The sequence below is a fragment of the Aquarana catesbeiana genome, linkage group LG02 (assembly GCF_042186555.1).
Source record: "Aquarana catesbeiana isolate 2022-GZ linkage group LG02, ASM4218655v1, whole genome shotgun sequence".
Classification (NCBI taxonomy): domain Eukaryota; kingdom Metazoa; phylum Chordata; class Amphibia; order Anura; family Ranidae; genus Aquarana; species Aquarana catesbeiana.
Genome location: NC_133325.1, coordinates 49,592,758 through 49,615,636, shown reverse-complemented (window position 1 = coordinate 49,615,636; position 22,879 = coordinate 49,592,758). Strand labels below are relative to the sequence as shown.

At 43.3% G+C, this 22,879-nt stretch overlaps 1 protein-coding gene across 2 annotated transcripts in view; it reads right to left on the bottom strand.

Annotated features, from left to right (window-relative positions):
- Positions 1–22,879, bottom strand: part of LOC141126853 (retinal guanylyl cyclase 2-like) — a 211,856-nt gene that overhangs the window by 59,289 nt on the left and 129,688 nt on the right. For both annotated transcript variants that reach the window (XM_073612862.1, XM_073612863.1), the window contains exons 8-12: positions 19,294–19,374; positions 17,731–17,907; positions 14,788–14,944; positions 6,349–6,498; positions 1,761–1,909 (exon numbers count right to left, since the gene is read on the bottom strand). In XM_073612862.1, the coding sequence (XP_073468963.1) occupies positions 1,761–1,909; positions 6,349–6,498; positions 14,788–14,944; positions 17,731–17,907; positions 19,294–19,374 (714 nt within the window). The remainder of the gene's footprint in view (positions 1–1,760; positions 1,910–6,348; positions 6,499–14,787; positions 14,945–17,730; positions 17,908–19,293; positions 19,375–22,879) is intronic.

Genomic DNA, 22,879 nt, shown 5'->3' with positions numbered 1-22,879 from the left:
TCTATTCGAATTTGAATTCATTCTATACGAAATTCGAATTTCGGAAGATGGCTTCTGAAAGTGGAATTTCGTATAGAATGAATTCGAATTTGAATAGAAAAGATTAGAATAGAAAATAATAGACTAGACAAACAATAGAACAGAACAGAATAAAATATAATATATATAATTTATTCTATTCTGTTCTATTGTTTTTCTAGTCTTTTCTCTTCTACTCTATTCTAATCTTTTCTATTCAAATTCAAATTCATTTTATAAGAAATTCAAATTTCGGAAGATGGTTTTATATATATATATATATATATATATATATATATATATATATATATATATATATATATAATACATATACACACACACACACACACATATATATATATATGAAATTCGAATTTCGTATAGAATGAATTCAAATTCGAATAGAAAAGTTTAGAATAGAATAGAAAAGAATAGCATAGAAAAACAATGAAACAGAATAGAAAATTATATATATATATATATATATATATATATATATATATATATAAAACATCTTCCAAAATTCGAATTTCATATAGACCGAAATCAAATTTGAATGTAAAAGATTAGAATAGAATAGAAAATAATAGAAAAGAATAGACTAGAAAAACAATAGAACAGAATAGAAGAAAATATAATATATAGAATGAATTTGAATTTGAATTGAAAATACTATTATAGAATATAAAATAATAGAAAAGAAAAGCATAAAAAAACAATAGAAGAGAATAATAAAAAAAAATTATATATATATATATATATATATATATATATATATATATATATATATATACATATTCTATTGCTTTATTATTTTATATTCTACCTTATTGTTTTTTTTAGAAAAACGTTTTCTATTTTTTTTTAATTTGATTATGTTTTCGAATTCGATTCGAATATGTTTTCGAATATGTTTTCGAATTCGATTCAAATATGTTTTCGAATTCGATTCGAATTCGTTCGTTTTTTTTCGGATTCGTTTAAATTCTTTACTTTTGTCATTCGGAAATTCGGATGCATCCGAATTTCTGAATAATGAAAAATTCGTCCGAATTTCGATTCGGAACGAAACGAAATGCACATGCCTAGTCACAGCCAGGTGCCCACACTTGAAATGCCGGTGCCGCAGAGAGGATACAGAGAGAACCGAGGCTTCGGGTGGCCACATCGCTTGACCATGGGACAGGTGAGTGTGTGTTTATTAAAGGTCAGCAGCTACAGTTTTTGTAGCTGTTGACTTTTAATAAACACAGAAACGGCTGAACTCCTCTTTAATTGTTAACAACCGGGAGGAGTGCATGTTAAGCTGACCAAGATTTCCCATAGAGCTAGTGTATGTACATGCATTGAGAAGTGAAAAAAGGTATTGCTTCACTTTAAGTACATTTTCGTTTTACATACATGCTCTGGTCCTGTTGTGTACTTAAAAGTGGGGTATGCCTGTATATATTTTTTTATATTGGTTGATCTAGATGGACTTGTATCCTTTTCAACCTATGTAACTATGTAAAATATTTACATATCTGGAATTCACAAGGACCCCAATATATAACAGTCACTAAGGTCCCCAAATATGTAGTGGTCCTTCCATTAGCCTGTCCAATCCTGGATGATTTGGAATTGTGCCTTAATTCACCCCCCTTGCATGTAATTATTTCAAAAAGGGCTACTTGTATCATCTTTATAATTTATGTGAAATGCAGATTATAATATATCCTTTAAAAAGAGAATTAATCACCAACCTGATCAAAGATCTCATCAAAGGTTGGCCTTCTTTCTGGTAGTTCACTCCAGCACTGCTTCATGAGCTGAATGCACTCCAGTGGAGCCTGATCAGGGGCCACTGTGGGCCGACATAATGGAGGTGGCTTTTTGACCTTTCTGATGATTTCTGGAATAGAAAAAGCACAAATGTAATACATCACTGCAGCAAAATCCCTTCTCTAAAAGAATCCTAAAAGGACAACAGTTCTGTAGTAAAGTCTTTTACTATGTTATCCATCAATTAATGCTGAAAATGTGGAGTTTCAGGGATACCCTTTATGAACTAACTTCAAAATTTAAAGTTCCAAGCTTTCGGAACTTATTCGTTTTCTTCCTCGGGCATTACACAATTCCATGCTTGAGGAAGGAACCTAATGTGTTCTGAAAGCTTGCATCCTTGTCAGGGCTGGATCAACCCTTCCTTCTCTGAGCTGGCTGCTCAGCTGTCGGTTAATTGCCAGCTCCCATCTCTTTCCACAGTTCACCAGCTGTTGCGGATCTGCTCGTCAGTCCCGCCTACTTAAAGATCTCCAGCTCACTTTATTCCTGTCTTCGCTTTGGTCACATCACAAGAAACCATCTCCTGCGTTCCTGTTTAACCACCTCAATACAGGGCACTTTCACCCCCTTCCTGCCCAAGCCATTTTTCAGTTTTCAGCGCTGTTGCACTTTGAATGACAATTGCGCGGCCATGTTACACTGCACCCTAATGAAATTTTTATCATTTTTTCCCCACAAATAGAGCTTTCTTTTGGTGGTATTTGATCACCTCTGTGGTTTTTACTTTTTGCGCTATAAACAAAAGAAGAGGGACAATTTTGAAAAAACACAATATTTTTTACTTTTTGCTATAATAAATATCCAATTTTTTTTTTTTTTTAACAAATTTTTTCCTCAGTTTAGGCCATTATGTAGTCTTCTACATATTTTTGGTAAAAAAAAATTGCGATAAGCGTATATTGATTGGTTTGCGCAAAAGTTATAGCGTCTACAAAATAGGGGATAGATTTATAGCATTTTTATTATTTATTTATTTTTTACTAGTAATGGCGGCGATCTGCGATTTTTATTGTGACTGCAATATTGCGGCGGACACATCAGACACTTTTGACACATTTTTGGGACCATTCACATTTATACAGCGATCAATGCTATAAAATTGCATTGATTACTGTGTAAATGTGACTGGCAGGGAAGGGGTTAACACTAGGGGGCGCTCGAGGGGTTAATGTATGACCTAAGGAGGTGATTCTAACTGTGGGGGGAGGGGACTGACTGGGGGAGGTGACCGATCGGTGTCCCTATGTACAAGGGACACGCCATCAGTCTCCTCTCCTCTCTGACAGGACGTGGATCTGTGTTTACATGCACAGATCCACGCTCCTGCTCTGTTACCCGGCAATCGCGGGTGCCCGGCGGACATCGTGGCCGCCGGGCACGCGCACCGAGTCCCGAGCGACGCAGCACGCGCGCCCCCTAGTGGCTCGGGAAGGCGAGGACGTCATATGACGTCCTCCCAGAACAACAGAAGTCTCGTCCCGCCGTCATATGACGGTGGGCGGTGGCTTAGTGGTTAAAGACTGGCTTTGCTGACATCCCTTCTGGTTCCTTATGCTGCTTGCTGTTCCTCTACTTGGATCCCTGACTTCTGGCCTGGCTGGTTACCCGATCTGGTTACTGAACTCTGGCTTGGCTGATTACCCGATCCGGTTACTGGACTCTGGCTATGCTTTGACTATGCTTACTCTATTTACCTTTTTATTTTTATTAATAAACAAGTGTGATTTTACTGTACTTCTGTCTCGGTCTGGTTTATGGTTTCTGACAATCCTTTGAGCTTCCAGGTATGTATATTTTTTGCATAAATGTGAAACAAAATATAATCAGCGCAATATTCAAACTAAATGTGAATAAAATATTCAGTGCAACACAATATTATACAAATAAAATGTCAATAGCCTACTGCTAGGCTTATCGTGATTGCTGCCAACACCTCTCAGAGTGTATCCACATGTGACTCTCAATACAATACTAATAGACAAAAAAATTGTGTAGCGCAACCAATAAATCAAGTCCAAACAATATGAAATTCCACCGTTTTGCAAATCCAGGTGACAGTTCGTAGAATTGTTAATTCATATTATCTAGTGACCACCACCTCTGGCTGGAATGCCTGCTCACCTCCAGATAATGACCCCACTACAGAGTCACACACGCCTGCTATTATGTCTCTTAGGATGCCACGGGAAATAGAAGCCTCCTGCTGGTGTCCCTGGACAATGCAGACCTCTTCCTGGGATCTCATTCAGTCGTGTGTGGCCATAAAATGACAAAGGCAAACCATAGTGCTCTCTGCTACTAATATTTATTAAAACTGTACACATGGATTCAAATACATGCATTTCATCAACTCTCCACGTTGATAACAAAACATCCTGCATGTTTTATGTGAAAAACATGCAAAAACATGCATCAAAGTAGTTGGTCTGTCCCAAAGGGATTAACCCTTTTTTACTTGGTTTAGTGAACCTACAGGTAACGAGGGGATCTGCCACAAGGCTGTGGCCGATCACCTTATTACCTGTAGGGTCACTAAACCAAATAAAAAAAAAAAGGATTATTCCCTTTGGGACAGATCAACTACTTTGATCTTCACTGATTTAAAGGTATCATATTGATACCAAATTAAATCAGAGAAGGAATTGTTCAGATGGCACAGTTTCTTTGAAGTTTGCTGCTAGTATATGAAGTTTGTGTCTTGGGGAGGATATTTATATCAGTCCATAAACTCGTTAAACTTCATATTATAACAGGGTGTGATTACAGGGTTATTTTTGGCACACAGACACCTCATTGGAGCTCTCGACGGGCTCTGAGGATTCCTTGGAGCCATAGGCGTGCACAAGGGGTGTGCCAGGTGTGCCTGGGTACACCCTAATCCTGGAGTTGGCAACCCATCAATTGTGGGCAGGTGACAGGTAAGCCGCGATCCTTACTTGCCGACCCCCAGAACCTGGACAGGATAGGTGGCTAGAGTGAAAATTAAGGGACCGAACTGTATTTTCTTCTGCAGCAGCTGAAAGTAGGCTTCTCCTCTTCCTCTCGTCAATATTCAGCTGCCATGGGAGGAAAATACAGGGGATTGGTACCAATGTATGCCACCCCTCTTGTCCCAGTTCCTTTTCTTTCTGCTGCCCAGGTCCCCCTGTGTGCTCACCTGCTCCCCCCCCATTGTTTTAGGATGACGAGTGGGAAAGAGGCGGGTTAATGTGTCAGAAAGGCATATGTGTTGGAGCTTTGAAGTGCACACCCTAATACAATAGGCTGTGCACACCTATGCTTGGAACTGTGATCTTTTAAAGGGTGGTAATGTATTAAGGTCCTACAAAAGCTCTAGAAAAAGCCACAATTGTGTTGAAACATGTAGAGGCAACCATTCGTTTGTATAGTGACCACTGAGCTTTATTGTGCTCTTTTTTTTATATTAAATTGTTGTTTTTTTCTCTTTTTAAATTTGTCTAATAAAAATGATGTACTTTTGTAATATAAATTTTCATTGATTGTTTGCGCATTTAAACACCAATTCTGTCCTTGGTAATATTTTTAACTAATTTAAAGGAGGTGGTGTATATGGCGAAATCTTCAACCTCAAATACCAAATTTGTTCTTTGATACTACAGTTATCACCGCCAGCTTCCAGGTCCTGTGCCAAACAGCTTCCTAGCTGCTTAGTGAACACAGAAGGTTGCGCTCTTGGCATAGGCACGATTCAGATAACATTTTCTCAGTGAATAAAAAGCGTTCTCGAATTGGACAAGGTAAAGAGACGGGAAGTGATGTCACAATCTCCACCTTTTCCAATCACAGAATTTTTACATTCAGAATTTTTGCATTCATAGAATTTTTGCATTCACAGAATTTTTGCATTCACTGAGAAAATGCAAGTGTTCTCTGAATGCCACCTTTGCGGAGCAAGCAACCTCCTGTGTTAATAATGCAGTAGGGAAGCTTCCCGGCACAGGACCCAAAAGCTAGGGGGAGAGACTTAATTCACTAAACAGTGATTCTTTGCTTCTACAGAGATTGGCCAGGTAAACATTATTAGTGAGGAAAATGGTGAGAAGCAGCCCAAACAATTTGATAATTTTGAAAGGTGAGTGGGTAGTACAGCAAGAATTTACAATCTGCCGACAGTTCCAGGTCTAGCTGTACAAATATATACTCTATGGATGAAGGTTGCTTGGTCCAGTGGACACAATGGGGTTGATTAACAAAGTTGCACTCTGCAAATGCAGTAGCTCCAGGGCTTAGTAAATGAGGTAAAGCTTCACTTTGCAAAGAATACCCAATCACGTGCAAGGAAAACAAAAAAAAACAGAATTTTTGCTTGCATGTGATTGGATGATGGAAGTCAGCAGAGCTTCTACTCATTTACTAAGATCTGAAGCAACTGCTCTTGCAGAGTTTAACTGCACTTTGAAAAGTGCACAGTCTATTTGCCTTTAGTAAATCAACCCCTATTACGCCTCCGTCTCTATTCTCAAGACAAAATAATCCAACTCTTACCCTCTGCTGAAAGTCCTGACATGCAGTATGGTGGACCCCGGACAACCACTTCTTGCAATATGATAGCAAAACTAAAGACATCGCCTTTAAACGTTCCTCTCCTGGCCAGATTTTGATCTCGGAGTAGCTCTGGTGCTGTCCAAAACAATTCTGTATGAAAGAATACAGTAATCTAATTTAAAACATTTTAAAATTAAGGCTGAAATTAAAGGAAATCTCCAAGAAAAACAGAAATTCCTTATTTTAATAGGGCCTCTACTAAGTAGAAACATCTCCTATTGCTGGTCAGATAAAGATCGTTCCTGTAGGGAATAAATATATTTTCAGGTCTCACTGCTATGCCTGACTTTGCCAGCAGGCTGTGCCACATCTGTGATTAAACAAGAGTCTCTTGACAAAAATAAAGAGGAGCCACGCTTATAATGATTAAGGCCCAGCTCCAGTCCAAACCTTTTGTGAATCCAAATAAAAAAACAAAACTGTTTGGATATTTTTTTTCCTTTATTTTCTTCTGGTGATTCTGCCTGTAACACACTTTTTATCCCAGGGTGATAACACTGACTATACTATATCTATGGAGGAACAGCCTTGTTACCCTATCACAGGGAGTGTTTTATGTCTACAGAACACCTCTACCTATCTGCATAACATAAGGGGAGGACAACTGTAGTTCACAAACATAACAAGGCAAGACTGATACCACTGCTTGAGATAGCACTGTAGAGTGCACAGGACAGCACTGGAATTCTGGCAGGATCCACGGGTATTTCTTTTACACTTATCGAACAGATATAATAAAATGCCTTCAACAACATATTTAATAAACCAAAAGGGAGCACAATAGAGAAGTTCTATGTTAGAGTTTACATACATTGTTAGTTTTGAATAGACCTGGGAACAGCAAATATCTCTATGAAGATTTTATTGCTGATCATGACCATGACCAACTGACAGTCTTTTGTAGCTGGAGAAGAATGAGGGAAATGGTTGTCACCAGGACAGGAAGACACAATAATAAACAGAAAAGATGTTCTAAACCAGGCATCATTAAAGAGACCCAGACCAAGTGACAGTCCTATCCACGTGGCAGCAGCCACGCCACTCGGCAGCCTATGTGTCCTCTTTTTGGGCTCTCACAGTAGGACAGAAGAGGGCGGTACAGGATGGAGGTCAGAAGCTGCCCAACTTTTCATGTTAAGAAATAGGTGATTGGCGAGACTGTGATGTAGGGGGGCTGTGATGTGAAAGGAGCAGTGGCGGCCGTCCATAAGGGGCACAGGGGCGCAACCCCCCTAATCCATGCTCCCGGCCCCTAATCTACATGCAGGGAGCTGGACCCATGGATTTCAATGGGGTTTTTTTTTAGCACATAAATAGAGCCTTATGCCATGTACACACGTGGCATAAGGCATTAGCTGTCGTAATAAACTCAGACGGTTTCACGGACAAAACTCTGACGGAATTCCATTCAAGCGATCTTGCCTACACATGGTCATCCCAAAGTCTGACCAAAGTCCGACCGTCTAGAAAGCGGTGACGTACAACACTTACGATGGGACTAGAAAAAGGAAGTTCAACAGCCAGTAGCCAATAGCTTCAATCTCGTACTTGCTTCAGAGCATGCGTCTTTTTTGGTCTGTCGGACCAGCATACAGACAATCGGTTTTCCCGATAGGAATTGGGTCCGTCGGAAATATTTAGAACATGTTCCATTTCTAGGTTCGTCATAATTTAAAAAAAAAAAATTCAGATGAGGCCTACAAACGATCGGTATATACGATGAAAAGCTTCAGTCGGACTTTTTCTGTTGGACATTCCGCTCGTGTGTATGCGGCTTTAGGCTCTAATTGGCTTCAAAAAAGGGTGAGCTTGGGGTGCAGAGCACTGCGCCCGGAGCCCATCCAGTTGTGTGACAATAGCGATTTAATATTTGCTATCGTCTTCCTGATTCTCCTCCCGGCCAATCAGGACATGGCTCCTGATACCCGATTGGCCAGGGAGTCTTAGGACTCCTGGCCAGTTGGTTTTCAGGACCCACTTCCTGTTCAGTCGGGAGGAGAAGATCTAGAACATCTTTTCTTCCCTCCGCAAGCTTGCAATCTCGCGCTGCCTGTGGATGTAGTCGCAGAAGGAATCGTCACGCCAACATGGAGGCTTCCTCAGGAGTGTGCACAAGGTGACTCCAGTGGGACCACACAAGCTAAGGGGCCACACTGAAACCAGAAACTGGACCAGCAGAGCAAGCTCCTAAGGTAAGGCCAATGATTGCCGCCGCCTTCCTGTCCGTCTCCCACAAGGGGGGTGGCGGATGCGGTGCGAGTGAGTGGGGCGGGTTTGTTTGCTGCCCCCCCTCCCCAAAAATATAGAGCACCAGCCACCACTGGAAAAGAGACTGTGATGTAGGGGGGGGGGGGGGGGGCTGCGGTGTAAAGGAGGAGGGATTGGCTGTAAAGTGAAGGGGGTGCTATGATGTGAAGAGGGGACTGAGGACACTGACATAAAGAGGGGACTGTGATGTAAAGGCGGGGTGGGGGTAGAAAAGCAAACATCGCTACAGGTGAGACTAGGTGTATAATCCCCTTTCTGAATCACAGGGTGCTAGTCCAGTCTGTGGCCGAACAATCCAAATGAATGCAAAAGAAAGTTGACCGCACTCAAATCTTAAGGAAAATTTCAAACTTTTAATAATAAAATCCACAAAATACAGACATCACAGATCCAGTATACAGGGTAGCAGCAGCCTGGATAATGTGTTTCAAACAAAATGCGCTTAATAATATCCTGGGGGGGGGGGGGGGGGTGAAGATTCTGATTGGTAGCAAAAACATGAAATTCAGACCTCTACTGGGAGTACATTTTTACTCACTGGACCTCCATGAGTAATTATATACCCCAGTCTAAGCCTTCCCCATTGTACTAACAAAGGTGTTTAGTTTAGTTTTATGGAAACACAGACCAGTGAGACCGCGATGAAAACTTGACGGGGTTCTAACCCTTACCGACTCTATTCAAAACAAAACAAAGAAAAGTCTGGGCTAGAATTGGGCTATGTAGGGATGAAACGTGTCAGTGGTGCTAGGTGTAAGATGATCGATGCTCCAACAATAAAAAAAAAAAGAAAAAATCAGCAAGTTCATGATCTCTGGAAATCTACTTTACTGATAACTACCAAATGCACAATTATTGACAAATCACACTGAAAAAACACCTGGTGCTGGAACCAATGTTTTTAAGGATGAATAATTGGCCTTAATGTTTTGTGGTTGCTCATGGGATCAGCTTTTCTCATGTATTTTCCCTATGGGTATGGACTTTCCTTCCATTAGATAAGGTGGAAATGTTTCCTCTCGTGGTACCCTCTAGAGGAGGCATGAGAAAAATTCCCTATACTGGCACCTTTGCTGCCCAAGGGATGTTCCAGCTAATAAATGTTGGAGCAATGTGATTATCACCTGCCATGTACTTGCTTGGAAATTAGTTTTTTGGAAATTCCTAATTAACCTTCTTTCCTCATCAGTGAAGCCAAAGCTTTTTTTTTTAGTTTCAGACTAAGTAGAGAAGGGTTAAAACCCTTGGTAGGGTATTATTGTGGTCTGTGTCCCCACTGAAGAGATTTTCTCTTCTAATTATCTGTCATGAGAGGGTTTACCCGTTGGTGGCGCTATCGGCCTCTTGGATCGCAGTACCAGTGTCCACCAGCGGGTGTCTTCCAACACCTGGGACCTGCAGTAAGAGGTCTCTCCTGCTGGTGGCACTGTTGCATCCTTGGGCCGTAGTACCGGTGTCCACCAGCGGGTGCACTCCGGCAGTGTGGAGCAAACAGCACACTCTACGATCAGCTGTGACATGAGGTCAATTACCACAGCCTTATAAATACCCGGCAAGCCCTCATAGGCTTGCCTTGGTATCTTTCTTCCTTGCACCCTGAACCTGTATCCTGAACCTGTATCCTGAACCTGTATCCTGAACCTGTATCCTGAACCTGTTATCCTGTAAACCTGTATCGGACCCTGAACCTGTTCCTGAGCCTGTATCCTATCCCATCCATTATCTCCCTTTCCCTCCTGCCCTTGTTAAATTGCTGATCTCCTGTGTATGACCTTGGCTTGGCTAACGTGTATGTCTCTGGTATATCCCTTGTTCCTGCTGACCTGCTGTGTATGACCCTGGCCTGGCTGACATCTGTCATTTCGGTATTGTCCCTTGCTATATATATATTGTTGTTTGTAGTGGGGTTGTTGTGTTGGTTTGCACTATCTGTATTTTCTGAGTTATCACTTATTTTAATAAATATTATTTATTTCATTTACATGCAAACGCATGTTATCTCTGTGCAGTCCACACAGTCTGGTCACACCAAGTTCATGACAGTATACCAAGGCCATCCCTGACCAGACGTGGCTGCACTGAGAAACCGTCCTGTTACGGTGGGCGCGCAAAAGATGGACTTTGATGAAATTGGCTATTATTCTCTGCTGGCGGCAGAGGATAGTGAATATTGCCGTCAGACTCTTAAAGACTGGACCCGTGACCAACTGCTGGAAACGATCCAAACAGCCCATTTACTAGTAGATCGGGGTCATGCGTTATTTGAGGATGTTCAGCCTTTGATCCAGTTGTGTGCAGAGTCGGCCTTGTCATGCATTCCCGAAGGTAGTGACGATTTCTCCCCTCCTTTCGGTTGTGACCAGGTTGAATCCCTGGTATGGTTGTTAGAGGATGATCCGGCTTTCTTTGATGAACATTATTCCGCTTGTTCCCAGCAGGTGATATCCGATTGCATTTATTCAGTACAATCTCTGGTTAGTCAGGCTGTGTGTGAATCAGCGTTTGTTCAACCTGTGCTGCAGGCATGGTCAGATCTCCTGTCTTTAGCTAAGCCACAATATTCCAGCCCTGCCATTAATCATCTGCCTTCCAAAAAATCTATCTCCCCGTCGCCTATGGCAACCTCAGCTACAACCCAGTTTAATCAGCTCCCTACCAAATACTACCACCCAGTCTCCAAGTGTCGCACCTATCCTGCCTTCAATCCACCTGTCTCTTCTCCTCCACCTGTAACAGTCCCACAAAACCCTTCTCTAGCTACAATTCCTTGGTCTTCCTTCGATCCAGCTACTTTCTTTTCTTACAGCCCTGCACCTACATACAAAACTGCACGGGCTAAACCAAAAAAGAAACGAAAATTCTTCCCGACCCACACCATCTTGCCAGTAACCCAACCTGCTCCCACTTTCCAGTCTGATGTGCCTGCCTCCCAGTCTGATGTCCCGAAGCCTGCCTTCCAGCCAGATGTCTCTGCCTTCCAGCTTGAGGTCTTTGCCTCTCAGTCTGATGTGCCAGCTTCTCAGTCTGATGTGCCAGCTTCCCAGCTTGATGTGCCAGCTTCCCAGTTTGATGTGCCAGCTTCCCAGCTTGATGTGCCAGCTTCCCAGTTTGATGTGCCAGCTTCCCAGTTTGATGTGCCAGCTTCCCAGTTTGATTTGCCAGCTTCCCAGTTTGTTGTGCCAGCTTCCCAGCCTGATGTTCCAGCTTCCCAGCCTGATGTTCCAGCTTCCCAGCCTGATGTTCCAGCTTCCCAGCCTGATGTTCCAGCTTCCCAGCCTGATGTTCCAGCTTCCCAGTCTGATGTTCCAGCTTCCCAGCCTGATGTTCCAGCTTCCCAGCCTGATGTTCCAGCTTCCCAGCCTGATGTGCCAGCTTCCCAGTTTGACGTGCCAGCTTCCCAGTCTGACGTGCCAGCTTCCCAGTTTGATGTGCCAGCCTTCCAGCCTGATGTCTTGAAGCTTGCCTTCCAGCCTGATATCTTGATGCCTACCTACCAGTCTGATGTGCCTGCTGCCCAGCTCGAAGTGCCTGCTGCCAAGCTTGAAGTGCCCGTGCCCGCTGCCGAGCCTGATGCGCCTGCTGCCCAGCTCGAAGTGCCCATGCCTGCTGCCCAGCCTGATGTGCCTGCTGCCCAGCTCGAAGTGCCCATGCCTGCTGCATAGCCTGATGTGCCTGCTGCCCAGCTCGAAGTGCCCATGCCCGCTGCCCAACCTGATGTGCCTATTGCCAAGCTCGAAGTGCCCATGCTCGCTGCCCAGCCTGATGTGCCTGCTGCCCAGCTTGAAGTGCCCATGCCTGCTGCCCAGCCTGATGTGCCTGCTGCCCAGCTCGAAGTGCCCATGCCCGCTGCTCAGCCTGATGTGCCTGCTGCCCAGCTCAAAGTGCCTGCTGCCAAGCTCGAAGTGCCCGTGCCTGCTGCCCAGCCTGATACGCCTGCTGCCCAGCTCGAAGTGCCCGCTGCCCAGCTTGGTATGTTCCTGCCCGTTGTCATCTCGGATGTGCCCGCTGTCATCTCGGATGTGCCCGCTGCCTGCTCGGATGTGCCCGCTGTCTTCTCAGATGTACCCACTGTCCAGTTTGATGTACCCGATGCCCAGCCTGATGTGCCCTCATCTATTCGGTCGGAGGCCATGAACTTTGGACAATTGCACCTTGTTAGAGCGTCCGGAGGCCGCTCCTTTAGGGGGGGTACTGTCATGAGAGGGTTTACCCGTTGGTGGCGCTATCGGCCTCTTGGATCGCAGTACCAGTGTCCACCAGCGGGTGTCTTCCAACACCTGGGACCTGCAGTAAGAGGTCTCTCCTACTGGTGGCACTGTTGCATCCTTGGGCCGTAGTACCGGTGTCCACCAGCGGGTGCGCTCCGGCAGTGTGGAGCAAACAGCACACTCTGCGATCAGCTGTGACATGAGGTCAATTACCACAGCCTTATAAATACCCGGCAAGCCCTCATAGGCTTGCCTTGGTATCTTTCTTCCTTGCACCCTGAACCTGTATCCTGAACCTGTATCCTGAACCTGTCATCCTGTAAACCTGTATCGGACCCTGAACCTGTTCCTGAGCCTGTATCCTATCCCATCCATTATCTCCCTTTCCCTACCTGCCCTTGTTCAGTTGCTGATCTCCTGTGTATGACCTTGGCTTGGCTAACGTGTATGTCTCTGGTATATCCCTTGTTCCTGCTGACCTGCTGTGTATGACCCTGGCCTGGCTGACATCTGTCATTTCGGTATTGTCCCTTGCTATATATATATTGTTGTTTGTAGTGGGGTTGTTGTGTTGGTTTGCACTATCTGTATTTTCTGAGTTATCACTTATTTTAATAAATATTATTTATTTCATTTACATGCAAACGCATGTTATCTCTGTGCAGTCCACACAGTCTGGTCACACCAAGTTCATGACATTATCCTTGTTACTGGGGCAGAAAGTGAAAAAGTAATCAAACTGACCATCACCAACTACTGAAGACCACAGAGAGTATTTTACAGTGCTTAGGTTTAGAGTAAGTAGACCTGGGACTCTATAGGGCAGGGGGTCTTAAAACAAAGGGACAGTAAGCTGTGTTTCAAACCTCGGGGGGAGGCTGATAGTGGCCAGTGGGTGTACAAAATAGCCATCATGGATTTTACTGGAAGGAAACAGTTGGTATACTTGTTGGTATCAGTTGGAGTGGGAGGGATCCCAGATAGCAAGCCACAACCTTGCCACAAATTTGTGGTAGTGTTGAATTGTAAGTCTGTTAACTTGCTGCACATTTTCACTGGCAAGTTGTACAATTGCGGAGCACTTGAAGCCCAATTTCTAGTTGACACTTTTCCACTTTGTAGCAAATTTGCATGGTAAGTCCTTAGCAAGAGCAAAGTGGTGAGTCTACAGCAAGAGCTCTGCAAGTCTACAGCATGAAAATTCAGCCACAGTGACCCCTGTGGTGGGATGACTATTGCACAACATAACTGAACCAGAACTTGCAGCAGCCTTGCAGAATGTTTGCCAAGAAAGTGGATCTGGAGTCATGCAATGCGGACTTGCTGCAATTGTGCAACAAATTTTTGAAGCCTGGCAAGTCTAGCAATAAATTAGCAAGTAATTTTCAAACTTGCAGCACAATTGCTTGCTATCAGGGATAATGTTCCATTATTGGTGTCAGTGGGAGAAATAGTGTCCCATTGTTGGTGTCAGTGGGAGAAATAGTGTCTCATTGTTGGTGTCAGTGGGAGATATAGTGTCTCATTGTTGGTGTCAGTGGGAGATATAGTGTCTCATTGTTGGTGTCAGTGGGAGATATAGTGTCCCATTGTTGGTGTCAGTGGGAAAAGTAGTGTCCCACCATTGTTATCTGTTGGTGGGATAGTATCCCATCATTAGTGTCAATGAGAGGAATACTGTCCCGTCAGTGGGAGGAATAGAGCCCCTTAGCTGATGTCAGTGGGAAGAACAGCACCCGATCATTGGTGTCAGTGGGAGAAACTAAGGGCCAAGTTCCATATCTGGACTGCGGTTTAAGGAACCACCGATACACGGGGAAAGTTCTTTTGACTCAGGGGTGAAAGTGTTAATCATAAACAACAATCTTTCCATATCATTTTTTATTGTGTATTTTTGTCTCACCTCCAGGACGAGAAGTCTGCCGTGGAGCTTTCTGGGACTCCACAATTTCATTATAACCGTAATCAGTGATCTTCAAGACAAATCTCCCATCAACCACACAATTGCGGGATTTTAGGCGTCCATGTTGAAAGTCACGATGGTGTAAATATCGCATACCCTGTGCCAACATTGGAAGAAAGAAATGAGATATGATAAATGAATAAAGCCTCACTTGGAGGTACCCAAAGACCATGGACCTCAGAGATATACACAGCCCCACACATTCCCTATACACAGTAGCTTTCATGGTGTTGGAGTAAACTTAAGGCATACACAGGGACATCCAGCAAACCTTACCTGAACCTGCGTGGAATACTTACACATAGATAGATAGATGCTTTAAATGGCCTCCGAGGATAACCTAAGCCACAAGAAATAATGGAGCCACACTCTCTAACTCCAAATGAGTAACTGAATAGCAGCATCACCTTCTCTTTTTGTTGCCCAGGTTAGCCACAAGTTTACTTTAAAGTGTATCTAAACCCAAGAAAAAATGTAATATATTGCATTTTCAGTCCTTAGGTGTGGTGGTTGCATTCATTTTCTTTTTTTCAGGCTATTTTCCATAATTTGTACCTGCTAATCCTGCCAGTAATACACTTGCTGTACTAGGGTAGCTACACTAACTCACTCCACTGTTTCTATAGAGGAAGGCATGGCTGACACCCAGGGGGGACTTCAAACATGTCTGCCTTTTTTCATCTCCATTACATAGGGGGTGTGTAGATTAGTAATTTACAGAAGGGAGATAACATTCAGTTCATCTCACAGGAAGTGATAAGTAGACATGTGCAGAATGGAAACAATTGTTCAGTTTCGGATAGATTCCTTATGTTACTAATTTGGTTTCTTTAATTTATTTCTAAATTTATTTTGTTTAGTTTTGCTGCGTTTATTAATTTTCTAACGAATTCCACATTTTTAAAAACGATTCTAACTCGGATCGGCCGAAAAATGATCAACCGATTCGAATTCTGTGTAAAGAATACGTGGTTGTTAAGGAGCAGACCAGGAAGCCAGTCGCCGCGTCCTTAACAACCGATGATTCATCATGCTTATCAAACACTGAACACGTAATGTAAGTGCATTTCTGTTTGTTTAATGGAATAAAAAACAAAAAATGGTATCACTCTATAGGATATAATTTCTTTCCACATATTACTGAGGAGAAGGGGCAAACTGGTTAAAGGAGAAAGGAAAGGAATTTACCCATGGATCTGGATCCTGTTATACAGCAGATTAGCTGTAAAAGCGATATATACCCCTTTGAGTGCAATAGCATAAGAGGAGCACAGAGTGGAGCACCTGTACTGGATGTGTTACAAGTACGATTATAGAGCACCTGTCACTTTATTTTGAAAACCTTTCTTTCCAATATTTTTTTATGTCTATTATTCTCACCGGGATTTGATGGTTTACAGATTGGGTGGTTATATCTACCACCACAGAGTTCAATGTTTACTAGTTCCAAGCACTTGTCACTTTATTTTATAATTGAATATGTTGGGAATTTAATTGTTTGTACATATTATAAAATAGTTTAATGTTTAAAAATTTGTAATTTCAATAATAGATCACATATCGTATTTTTTGCGACATAAGACGCACTTCCCCTCCCCCCCAAAGAAATAAGGGGAAATGTCTGTGCGTCTTATGGAGCGAATATTGACCAGACAACTAGCTGACGCTGTTGCATTCTGGGAGTTGTAGTCCACTCCACACACGCTCAAGCTCCCGGTGGGTGGAGCAGCAGCTCAGCACAGTCAGGGAACTACAAATCCCAGGATCTTGGAGGCTGAGCATGCCAGGGAGTCGGGACTTGAGACCAATGTGACTGGCTTGGGCTGCAACTTTGCTTGGCCTCAGGACAGAAGTATCCCCCCCCCCCAGGACTGGAGGAGGCTGTGTAAGGAACTGCCGCAGAGCTGGCACTAGCAGCTGCTATCACTTAGGTGAGAGATTCTGACACCCCCAGGGCCAGCTTACCCCCACATCCCATCTATCCCCCCCCATACACCCAATTTACTCTGCCCCAGTGTCCACCCAGGACCCTCAAAATAGCCCTCAACACTGTGGGTCCTGCTGGGAGCTGGCCACGGCCAGCTCCCATCAGGACCTACAGGCCAGCAGCCAGCAGGACCCACAAGTCAGCAGCCTGCCCCCCAGCAGGACTTGCAGTCATTTGGTTCAGAATATTTTTTGTTTTCCTCCTCTAAAACCTAGGTGCGTCTTATGGTCAGGTGCGTCTTATGGAGCGAAAAATACGGTATTTACTTTCTCACCACAAATAATGTGCTAATACATGTGAAAGTGCAGAGCACCAAACACCTTTTTTGATTTAAAGGGGAACACACAAGATCAGCGCCATACCCACTCCCCTTTTACATTTTCTCACATTAAGAAGGGTGCGAGCGCAGTAGGTCATGTTATTTTAAATATTTGCAACACAAGCTCTTTTCTAAGTACCATATACAGAGATATCTCATTCATTCCCATCTTCCAGTGGACATTTAAAATGTGGGGTGTCACTGTGCTGGGAGAATATACATGGGGAGGCTTATTTACTAAAGGCAAATCCACTTTGCACTACAAGTGCACTTGGAAGTGCAGTCGCTGTAGATCTGAGGGGGACATGCAAGGAAAATAAAAAACAGCATTTTTGCTTGCACATGATTGGATGATAAAATCAGCAGAGCTTCCCCTCATTTCAGATCTTCCCCTCAGATATACAGCGACTGCACTTCCAAGTGCACTTGCATTGCACTTGTAGTGCAAAGTGGATTTGCCTTTAGTAAATCAAGCCCACTGACTCTCTAAAACTTGGTCTTGGTTCCAGAAGTTGGGGTGGCCTTTCAGTGCTACCTAAGTCATAGCGATGTGGAGTGAGTTCGGTGCAGTAATTACCTTGATCAAATCTAGAAGCAGTGAAGATTTAAACATCCAGTCTAATTTGACATCGTCGTTTCTGAGCAGATCCTCCAAACTTCCTCTAGAACAATGCTCCGTCACAATGGCAAAGATTCCACAGTCAGAGAAAAAGCCCAGAAAAGGGTTAACGTTCTCATTTCTCAGATCCTTCATCTGGAAACAGTGCAAAAACAGCTGGTTAATGGCACGCTAAATTCAGAAATATAGTTTGCCTAATTGTTTCCAGCTCTGATCCAGAATTAAAACCAGTGCCCTATATATGCCAGCCATGCCGTGGTGATGACTGTCTGCTAACAGATGGTGCAGGTGAGCACCTAAACACAACAAGCCTGCAAAATGCGTTAGAGGACATGAGGGTAAGGAGGACAGGGATCAAGTCACCAGCAGACTGCAGGAGGGAAGCATTTCCTCCTACCCTTCGCTCCAGGTTTGATGGCAGTAGTTCCCAGTTGAGAAATTTGCTTTCCATTTTTCAACATGCATGGGAAGGACCTTCCTCTTTACTAAAGCACAGGACTGTTTAACCAATGAAAAAGGGAATAAGGTTCTGTATTCTGTAAAGTGGGTTAAAACAAGCTTCAAGATGAAATATTTCTAAAGCCAAAACATTTTTTTATCATTTTAAAGTAAGTACGGAATTGTTAAAAACCCTGTCAGTTTTTTTTTTTTGCGTTCAATTGAGTTGAGCTCCCTTGATTTCCTACCCTAAACACACAAGAGGAAGTGAAAGGATATCTCTCTAATGCCTTTTTAGATGGCTATCACTGAAACAGGTGTTCCATTGGAGACTTTCCCTTCTAGTCCAGTTGCATGTTGGGAGACTGTGACCGGCTCTCTATGGAGCCGGTTCACACAGCTCCGGGACGGCTGCGGAGAGAACTGCATAGGAGTCCTAGACAGGAAAAAACAGGAAGGGGCGGGGACAAGACCAGTCATGCTGCACAAGGAGAGAAAGCAGCAGTGAGCGGTCTGTATTACAGGAAGCTCCTGCACAGAGGGAAAGTCTCACACTGGATTACTGCACAGATTTGGGAGAAAAACACAAATCACACCAGGATTGAAGACAGCCACACGGAATGAAAAAAGGCATCTTTATTAGGCAAAACTTTTAGGCTTACTCATAGCTATGAGTAAGCATCAGTTGATGTGAAACGCGTTAGCTATTTTTCCTCTGTCATTTGCCTCTGATGTGACTGTATCTTGGATTTTATTTTTTTTTTGCCTAATAAGGATGCCTTTTTTTCATTGAGTGCCGCTGTCCAGGATCTTTTTACTTTTTCACGTTCTAGTGCAGAGCCAGCACCTGGAGGTTGAGTAGGGCGGGAGCATTATCCAGGTGTGGCAGTCCTGGGAGTGGCATTTCTCTTCACACACCAAGATTGAAGGAAGACTACACATGATTCTTGTATTTACACAATATTTGCTCCTCTCGGAATTTAGCTTTAACACTTGCAGTTGGGTTGGCTGTAGCTCTACTTTATGTAGGAAGCACACATTATTATCCTATTATATAAAATGACAGAATAGTGTAGTCCTTACTTTCCGCAGTGTGCTGGTCGTGCTCTGACGCAACTCGTGGTAGGGCCCTGGCTCAAATTTCTTCAGCCACACCCAGTCTCCCTGTAAAATAATTTCACAATATTAATACATTGCTGTCACATATCTAACATTTGCAGCCAGAGAATGTGCAATGTTGTACCTTGAAGGCTACCTTGCTCCACCATCTTGAACTTACTCGTAAATGTGACATTTAGGTGAAATAGTCAACTTTGTATCTGTAGCGCTATTGGTAGCCAAGCAGACACAGTAGTAAAGGAATTTGACCAGACTCGCTTACTTGGCAAGAAAAGTCCCAGGCACATTCCTCTCATGCCCCGTACACACGATCTGACTTTCCGCCAACAAAACCGTGGATTTTTTTCCGAAGGATATTGGCTCAAATTTGTCTTGCATACACACGGTCACACAAATGTTGGCCCAAAATTCTGAACGTGAGAACGCGGTGACGTACAAGACGTACGATGAGCCGAGAAAAAAGGAAGTTCAATAGCCAGTGCGGCTCCTTCTGCTTGATTCCGAGCATGCGTGAACTTTTGTGCGACGGACTTGTGTACACACAATCGGACTTTCCGACAACAAAGTGAAGTTGGCAGAAAATTTGAGAACCTGCTCTCAAACATTTGTGGGTGGAAATTCTGACAGCAAATGTTCGATGGAGCATACACACAGTCGGACTTTCCGACAACAAGCTCACATCAAACATTTCCCGTCGGAATGTCCGTCCGTGTGTTCGCAGCATCAGGGTAAAGTTCTCGTCTTTAGATCAGCTTTTCTCAACCTCTACCCCAGAGGAACCCTTGAAATAATTTTCAGGTCTTGAGGAAACCCTGCCTAAACTAATTAATCAGTGTCAGTGGGAAAAATTCCTCCTATGTTGTTGACCATTGAATCCTGGTTGAGAATGGCTGTTCTAGATGTTTAGAATGATGGGCACTAGTCACTTTGCTTTAGATTTTAAAAGATTTATCGTGTATGGAGAAATAGGAGTGGTGAGGGTTGCACTGGACACATGTAGGTTCTGCTTAAAACACAGTCCTTGACATTCTGAAAGTCTTTTAAACCTTCTGACTCAGGCTCTCACAGGGCTATACTTGTTGACACTTAAAGTTTAAGACAGCTATAAAACGTAGGTTCTTGTGGTACCTCAGCCATAGAATTCAAGGCAGGAATGTGGAAAGGTTACTGTATTGATTTACAGCTCACTTAGACACTAAGCACCTTCATCTGGGGGACAACTGAAGTCTGCTTCCTCAAGGCCCAACAATAGCACTCTATAGGGACCAATATCTTCAAGGTTTCCTCCAGGAGGGGAGATCCCTGGTTCTTAGGCACTTGGACAATCCCCATCAGAGTAAAACCCTGGAGGTAGACCTTGTGCTAGGAAGTGACTCAAATATTTAATAGCTTTCCCAGCTTGCATCAGCAGGCCCCCCAAAGCCTGCTGATTGGCCAGATATTAAACATTCTTAAAATAGTATTAAATGTTTTTTTTTTTAAACAAATATATTCTAATCTATTAGTCAAACACTCCTCAGTACATTATTTAGTTATTAAATGTGCCCATGCACCTACTTTTTAAATCTTCACTGCCAGCTCCAAGTCCCTCAGTGCAGCTCCCCCCGAAATTTCTGTCGGGGAGAGCACGCATTCTGTAGCAGATCATGATTAACAATGAAGGTGCCAGCAGCTTGGAGGGGGAAGGTGGGCAGGGCAGGGATGAGGGATGGGCAGGAGAGGCGGCTGCCCTGGGCACAATGGTTCATTGCAGGTGCCAGTTGCTTCTGTTACAAGGCTGACAGGAGTAGCAACAGTGACATTCATATCACTTTTAACCCTATGGGATGGGAAGGGGGGGGCAGTTTGGCATCTTTGCCCTGGAGCGCTGGATGATCTTATCCTAGCACTGGTGGGGGGAGCAGGGGAATGGCTTGCTGTTTGAAGGTTTTAGGGCTATGTGTGTGAGTTGACACAGCATTGGCTCTAGTTATAGAGTCAGCTCTAGTCCTGGACCGAAGCACACATGCAAGGATGGCTCTGTAGGACCCTGTAGGGTAAGTAAACCCTGAAACAGAAATCAGGGGAGGGGGGAAGGGTGCATGAAGGTTGAAAGGACAAGTTTTATTCATAAAAAAAAAACAGGATATCCCAGAAGTAGATTTTGCTAAAATAATTAAAGCTTTCATATCACTTTAACACAGAATGTTTTTTTAAGCACACCCTTCTGAAGCAAGTTTAACACAGCATGTGACTGAGATAATACACTGTGCTTAGAGGACACTAGCCAGCACATAGCTAAGCTGGCTAAAAATAACAGGTCAGAAAATAAAAAAAGGGAATTTAGAAAAATGCTACATCTCGGCATATAAAACAAGTAATTAGGACTTTTCCAAAAGGCAAAATCAGAAAAGTTAAGGCTTAAAGCTGATTAATCAGTAAAATATGATGGACATCTCCTGTATTCCACCTCGTTACTGAAAAAAGAGTAGCAGAAAGTACATAAGATGTACCTTGACTTGACAAGCCAGCATCATACAGCAGACGATCATCATGACCAAATATGTATTTTGTGGGAACAAGGATTGCAGCATATTTGTGCAGTGTATACTGGGAGTAAGCTTTGACTAAACCCAATATCCAGAGCAACTTAGCAACATTGCCACCCTCTTTCTCAGCTGATATTTGGCAGGATGGGGATAGTGTAGTGTTTTTACCATTGTGCCGCTAGCACACATGCACTAGGTATTTTTTGCTTAAGCCAAAAATGCAACACATGCACGGTAGCACTGACATTTTACAAGTAGAGCAGCGCCATCCATAATGGCCATACCCAGCAGAAGCATATTCAAAGTAATCCTTGTTGCAGGTGAGTTTGTGTTACAATGGGAAGTATCTTTCTAATTTATGGCCCAATCAGTTCACTCCAACTCCCTACCTTGCGTCTTCTGTGGCTTCCATGGAGGTAAAAATCCACCAACATGACTACAACACACCACCACCACCACTGTCAAGCACACCTTTCCATCAGCACTGTACCTGCACCCCCTCTTCTCACCACCATGCCTAAAACCCCCTAAGAAATGCACCTTAAAAGTCAAACCCCTCCCACTCTCACCACCGCAACTGACCTCCATTCTTCTTCCCCCACATGCACACCTTCTGAATCTGTTCAAATAACCGGCAAACTTTTATATATATATATAGTCATATTTTTCAACATTCTATAGGCAATAATTTTAATGTTAAAATGTACTCATATTTAAAGTCCAACATTGAAAAAAACATTGAGCTTCTTAAGCATAATATCTGGAGGAAGACACTGCATATGACCACTCTTTTTGTATTATTGACATTTGTAAAAAAGTGCTGCCAAAAGTGGACATCACAGGGTGCCTGCTATAAACTTTAATAACCCAGAAAGCCTATTTTGTGCCTCTCTCTGGTTTTGTTTTATGGGGTTACTGGGGGCTGACTTGGCCTGACTTCTGCTAATTGCCATACTGTAGCATTGTTCAATTACAGTGCCTTAAAGTGGTTGTAAAGTCAGGAGGTTTTTTATCTTACTGCA